Source organism: Microtus ochrogaster, chromosome 24, assembly GCF_000317375.1.
Source record: "Microtus ochrogaster isolate Prairie Vole_2 chromosome 24, MicOch1.0, whole genome shotgun sequence".
NCBI lineage: Eukaryota > Metazoa > Chordata > Mammalia > Rodentia > Cricetidae > Microtus > Microtus ochrogaster.
This window is the reverse complement of record NC_022024.1, coordinates 28,771,731-28,778,260: the sequence shown is the minus strand read 5'-3', so window position 1 is coordinate 28,778,260 and position 6,530 is coordinate 28,771,731. Positions and strand designations below refer to the sequence as shown.

The 6,530-nt window shown below is 43.7% G+C and overlaps 1 protein-coding gene across 2 annotated transcripts in view; it reads left to right on the top strand.

Moving 5' to 3' along the window:
- Window positions 1–6,530, top strand: part of Lta4h (leukotriene A4 hydrolase) — a 33,547-nt gene that overhangs the window by 12,891 nt on the left and 14,126 nt on the right. For both annotated transcript variants that reach the window (XM_005358160.3, XM_005358161.3), the window contains exons 6-10: window positions 260–312; window positions 3,373–3,445; window positions 3,671–3,811; window positions 5,531–5,554; window positions 6,016–6,086. In XM_005358160.3, the coding sequence (XP_005358217.1) occupies window positions 260–312; window positions 3,373–3,445; window positions 3,671–3,811; window positions 5,531–5,554; window positions 6,016–6,086 (362 nt within the window). The remainder of the gene's footprint in view (window positions 1–259; window positions 313–3,372; window positions 3,446–3,670; window positions 3,812–5,530; window positions 5,555–6,015; window positions 6,087–6,530) is intronic.

The following is a 6,530-nucleotide window of genomic DNA, read 5'->3' as shown; positions in this document are numbered from 1 at the left end:
GTTAAGAGCACTGACTGCTCTTCCAGAGGTCCTGAGTTCAATTCCCAGCAACCACATGGTGGCTCACAACCATCTGTACTGAGATCTGGCGCCCTCCTCTGGTGTGCGGGCATACATCGAGGCAGAATGTTGTGTACATAATAAATGAATAAGTCTTTAAAAAAAAATAGAATTGCATGATTTTAAATATGTACTATCTGGCTTACACCGTTTCTACTTACTGACGCAGCATGCCCTGTGTGTGTTTTGTCTCCTCCAGGTTCCCATACCGTGCTACCTGATCGCGTTAGTTGTTGGCGCTTTGGAAAGCAGGTGAACTTGTGCACAAATTTGGAGGTTTATGAAAAGATGAAACCATACACACGTTGAACCCCCGCCAGGGTTGATGGGTAGAACATGGTATATTGCCCAAGGTGTCAGTCAGGCTGACAGCTTTAGAGAGAAGTTCAGATAGAGTTATAAGTTGTAGACAAGTTCATTTTGATTATAGATTTTGATGGCAAAGTCCATTTGACCCCTGCACCTTAAAGTTTCCAAATGTAAAATGAGCACACTCTCACCTGGAGGCTGAGATCAGGACTCGGATGTCACCTTGAACCAGTCATGTCTCGTAGTCTCCATTTCCTTCTTGAAATTTGAATCTGCCTCTGCAGCTCCTTAGGTAGATGCATGAAACAGGGAAGGTCCATAAAAGCCCTTGGAATCCTGAAAATAGTATAGAAGTATTTTGATGTAGATTAGCAATAGCTAAAGTGCTCTTTTGGTTGGTTGTTTTGTCGATAGTCTCAATATATAGATCATTCTGGCTGCCCTAGAGCCCACTGTGTAGTCCGGGCTGGCCTCGAACTCACGAGAACCCCTGCCTCTGCCTTCCAAGTGCTATCACTAAAGGGGTGCGCCACCACACGCATTATCTTAGTTCAGGTTTTTATCCATATGTGTGGCAGGTACACTTATGTGTGTGTGTATGTGCGTGTGTAGATCAGTGGATGACTTCAGGTGCCACACTCAGACTCTATCCACCTCCTCTGAGACAGCGTCCTCTTCCTGGCCTGGAGCTCCACAATTAGGCTGAACTAGCTGACTAGCAAGTGTCCTGGGACCCTCTGCCTCCACCTCTCCGAGATTACAAGCCCGCCATACTCAGCCTTTTCACACAGTGCTAGGATCTGAACTCAGGTCCTGTTCTTGCTCAGCAAGTACTTTAGTGACTGAGCCCTCCTCCCAACTCTGTTCTTGATAGCTGAAAATCAGAATGTTTATAATAATCATAGTCTTCAGTTGCTAAGAATGTGGGCACCATCGAGAAGTCAGGCCGCCCAGAGCCAGGCTGGAGAGCTTGTCTTTGGATATAGCTCACTGCCTCTGGATTTCATGTCCTTCGCTTGGGAAAGGAAGGAATACTCTTCAAAGGTGGAAAGTTCCAGGCCTGTAGGAAGCACTCAGCAAATGATAATAAGATGTGGCAGCAGCTGTCCGGGGGAAGCTCTTAGTAGGTGCTCGTACCAGGAGTCAGCAGGGGTGCCAATGACCATTTGTTCCTATTTTACCAAGGAGAAGCTGACACTCAGAGCTTTTAGGAACTTGCTCGGTCTTAGAGTTAGACCTGTCCAAGCCAGGACCTATGTCTTGTTCCTTTTAAACCCAGGTAGAATATCCGTGGTTGTCTGTAGCCAGTTGCATGAAGCTGTTGAGCATTTGAAACACAACTCATCCAGACTACAGTGCTCTATAAAAATACAGGCTGGATTTCAGAAGACTATATGAAAATGTAAAATGTTTCATTAATAGTTTTTATACTGACTATCTGTTTAAATAATATGTTGGATCTACTGGGTCAAGTAAATATTGAAACTAATTTAGTTATTTTTTTTTTGCTTTTTTAAAAAATAGGGCTATCAAAAAATTCCAACTTTCATCATAATGTGTGTTTTTGTGACCCTTCCTAAATTTTTGTTGGGTAGCACTTACAACTCGCTCTGCAGATCATAACCTGGCAGTTCCCAGAAACACAGAGCTGGGTAAAGGCTCTTGTAGGTAAGCAGTAGGCAGTCTTGTGTTCAGTCCCTGGAGTAAGGGCAGACAGAGAAATCTAAGACTACAAAGTTGCCCTCTGACCTCCATGTGTGCCTTGTGACCTGCACCCCCCACATATATAATAATATAATTTTAGCCGGGCGGTGGTGGCGCACGCCTTTAATCCCAGTACTCGGGAGGCAGAGGCAGGCGGATCTCTGAGTTCGAGACCAGCCTGGTCTACAGAGCTAGTTCCAGGACATGCTCCAAAACCACAGAGAAACCCTGTCTCGAAAAACCAAAAAAAAATAAAATAAAAAATAATAATAATATAATTTTAAAAGTTAAAAAAAAATGCAAATGATTGAAAGAAGGCTCTCTCAAGCCTTCTAAACCAAAACTTAGAATTTTGTATTTTAACGAGTTCTGCAGATATTCGGTCTGCACAGCAAGAATCTGGAGAGCAGAGTTTAGAAGCATGTTTTAGAGACTGCAGTCTCGGTGGCAGAGTACCACGGAAAAGTCTTCTCTGGAGGCTTGGGTTCACAAAGCTTTACGCTGACACCAATGATCCATAGCTATAATTTATGATTTCTATTTTGCTTTTATCATTATGGTGAAAATCACACAGATGACACAGAGTTGGCTGTTTTTAAGTGGGGTTCAGTGGTGTGAAATGTGGCTACCTGGTTGCGAAACTGATCTGCTGACCTGCATCTTGCAGAACTGAAACCCCGTCCCCCGTAAGCATCTCCACTCTGCCCCAGTCCCTGGGAACCGCTGTTTTTTTTTCCATACCTGCGGTGTGGCTTTGTTAGTTACCGCATATAAATAGTCATGCAGCAGCTGCTTTTTGCTGACCAGTTTATTTCACTGAACACGATGTCCATGAGGGCCATCTGCGTTACTTCTTCTTTTTCCTACTGATTTCTCAACATGGGTGTCTAGCATAACCAAGTATGTAATCTATCCCTGTTCTAGGATTATTATTGTTATTGTTGTTACTATTGGTGTTGTTATTGTTGTTCAGTCTCTGACTTGGTTTCTGCATTGTGAGATCGAGAGAGTAGCCATATCCCCAGAGGTCTTAGCACGCAGTCAGGAAGCTGACCTCCAGGGTCGTGTCTTATGCCTTGGTTTTTCTTTAACCTGGACCAAGAGTCACGGAGAATTACAGACTTAACAGCAGGTTTGTTATCTCAAACTGTTTGGCCTTGAGAAATCCCTCCCGGGGAGCAATGGACAGACCAGTCTTACTTTGTAAGACAAAATGTCTATGTCTTTCTTAGGACCAGGTGAATAATTGACTTGAATTTTATTTTTTTTTCTTTTTGATGAAGCTTTTCCATTTTGCAGGCAAATTGGTCCGAGAACTCTGGTGTGGTCCGAGAAGGAGCAGGTGGAAAAGTCTGCCTTTGAATTTTCTGAGGTTGGTCACACATAGCCTGCCTAATAATTGTGACAGACGGGAGACCTGAGGTTTGAGAGTAATGCTTTGGTAACAGCAGAAGCTCATGCGCTGAGCGGTGGCAGTCGCGACTTTCTGTCTGTCATTTCAGTCCAGAAGCTTGCAAACTTCACAGAGAGCTACTGTACTTTCAAGAAGTTACCATTGTGACCATTAAGAGGAGATATGTATGCATTCATTTTTCAGACCGAGTCTATGCTTAAAATTGCGGAAGATCTGGGGGGGCCCTACGTGTGGGGGCAGTACGATCTCTTGGTTCTGCCCCCGTCCTTCCCTTACGGAGGCATGGAGAACCCGTGTCTGACATTCGTCACTCCGACCCTTCTGGTGAGAAATAGCTCTTCATTTGAAATGGAGATCTTAAATATAAGCCTAGATGAGGGGCTGGGGCATTGCTCAGTGGACAAAGGGCTTGCTGTACAGTTTAGAGGACTTTGACCTCTCAGAAGCTGTGTAAAAAAGCTGGGCATGGTTGTACACACTCGTAATCTTCCATTGGGGAGATAGAGACAGACAGATCCTTGAGGCGCAATGGCCAGTCCCCCTAGCCTTCTTGATGAGCCCCGGGCCAATGAGAGACACTGTCTCAAAATTCAAAGTAGGCAGTACTTGAGTAATAGCAGCTAAGCTTGTCCTCTGGCTTCCACCCGTCCACACGGCAAGCACACACAGATGGGAAGACCCTTAAACTCCTAGTGATATTTTTGAATATATTTTTCTTATCTGTATAACCCTGTTTCTAATTTTATTACTTGGTGGTGGTGATCAGAATTTCATTTTTCAAAGGAGAATTATTTGGCCCTTGGGGAAAGGGAATATTATATTTAGGACATTTTGAAAAGTTGAGGTTAGGGTTGGAGAGATGGCTCAGAGGTTAAGAGCACTCACTGATTGCTCTTCCTGAGGTCCTGAGTTCAATTCACAGCACAACCACAACCATCTGTAATGATCTAGTGCCTCCTTCTGGCGAGTAGGCATATATGCAGACAGAGCACTATATACATAATAAATAAAAATTAAAAAATGGTTTTTTTTTAAAAAAAAAGAAAAGTCGAGGTTAGCGGCAATAGCAATCATTTGATGATTGGTGCCTTGCAGTCAGGTGCTAGTCAAAGAAGACGCATTGTCCAGCATGTAGGAGAAGATTAGCCTACCACAGATTGCTGTTCTATAGACCTGTAAGCTACTGAGAGTCAAGCAGGGACTTAATTAGCTCAGTAAGTAGACTGGAATGCTCCATGGAACACACTGGACAGCGTGAATTCAAAAGTGAATTACGAGAAAGGAGGGAGCCCGAGTGTCGGTCAGTACTGGAAGTCCTTGTGTGGATAGAACTCTAACCTGTTCAAACCCACGCCACTGTGCCTGCCTGCAGGTCCAGCCTCAGAAAGCAGAGCTGAGATCCCCTGAGCAAGCTACCTACCCAGCCTCTCTGCAACAGAGGGCTCTGGGTTTGATTGAGAGACCCTGCCTCAAGGGGAAAAAAAAGTGGAAGAGCCTTGGGCTTGCACATACGCATACATATGTGTATATACACATGCACTCAGACATGTACACACACTAGGGAAACAACAAGAAGGGAAAGACATTGGTAGATATGCAAGAAGGGCATGGGAAGTGTTCTCTGGAATTAGAGAGAAGCCTATTAGCCTGCTGGTATTGAGATGTTTTCTGTGCTTAGGGAAAGAAAGAAGAAATGCTACTTTTGTTTTCTCTGATTTTTGTTTGCCTTGTTTGGGGGGTGGGATTGGTTTAGAGACAGGGTTTTCTGTGTGGCCCCTGGCTGTCCTGTAACTTACTCTGTAGACCAGGGTGGCCTCGAACTCAGAGATCCACCTGTCTCTGCCTCCTAAGTGCTGGGATTAAAGGCGTGCGCCACCATGCCTAGCTCCTTCTGCTTTCTCAGTCTTGTCTCTTGAACCTGTTCCCTCAGTAAACCAACAGTGGCCCATCAGCCTAGCACCTGAGATGTAAAAATTAGTGTCATTCAGCTGCAGTCCGTCATCTGGTGATGAAAATACTAAGATGTTCTTTTCTTTCTTATAGGCAGGTGACAAGTCACTCTCCAATGTAAGTGAAAATTTCTTGTTACAATCTTAGCCCTCAAGAAGGTTTTCAGATGTCTGCTGTATCGTTAGGAAACTGTTATTGTAAGATAAAACTGGGGTTGTCCTCTTCTTTAGCAATTAGATTTACTAGATTAAAGGAAAGGCTAGCCAGATATAAATGAAACTTGATCATGAAAACAAATATTCATTATTTCCTGTGTATGAAATATTTTAATCAAGTTACGTGTTCATTTAATTTAATATTTTCTAGGTTTTTTTTTTCTTGGTGGTAGTTGTTTAAAGTATTCTATACGTATTTGGTCCTTGATTAAATTGCATCTTTTCCCCTGAAATAAGTAATTCTCTGAATGTGTTTTTAAAAACATCGAGTCATGTGAATTTAAGAGGAAGTATTTAAATGGGGATTTGTTTTAGGATGAGGTAACTGGTCTGACCGCTAATCGCTTAACTCCACCTCCTCAGGTTATTGCCCATGAAATATCTCATAGCTGGACAGGAAACCTAGTGACCAACAAAACTTGGGATCACTTTTGGTATGTTTTGTTTTTCTTTCTGTGTGTGTGTGTGTGTGTGTGTGTGTGTGTGTGTGTATTATTAGTTATTGTTCATTGTTCTCCTGCCACTTCCCCTCACCCCCTACACACACACCATGTCCTGTGTATATCGTTTTTCTTCCTTATGGTCACAGCGATAGATGGAACTTAAGAAATTCTGCAGCACTTGTCACGGTGGTAGATACAGTCTGGGTGTGGAGTTTATTCTTGCTACATACTTTCCTGTGGTGCCTCTTTTTAACACAGGAGCTGGTTAAAACCAGAATTACCTCTCAATTTTCTGTGCTACCAGCTGCTGGACTGGGCTTGCTGGTGTCTTGGGTGACTGCTGGGCTTGCTGGTGTCTTGGGTGACTGCTGGGCTTGCTAGTATCTTGGGTGACTGCTGGGCTTGCTGGTGTCTCGGGTGACTGCTGGGCTTGCT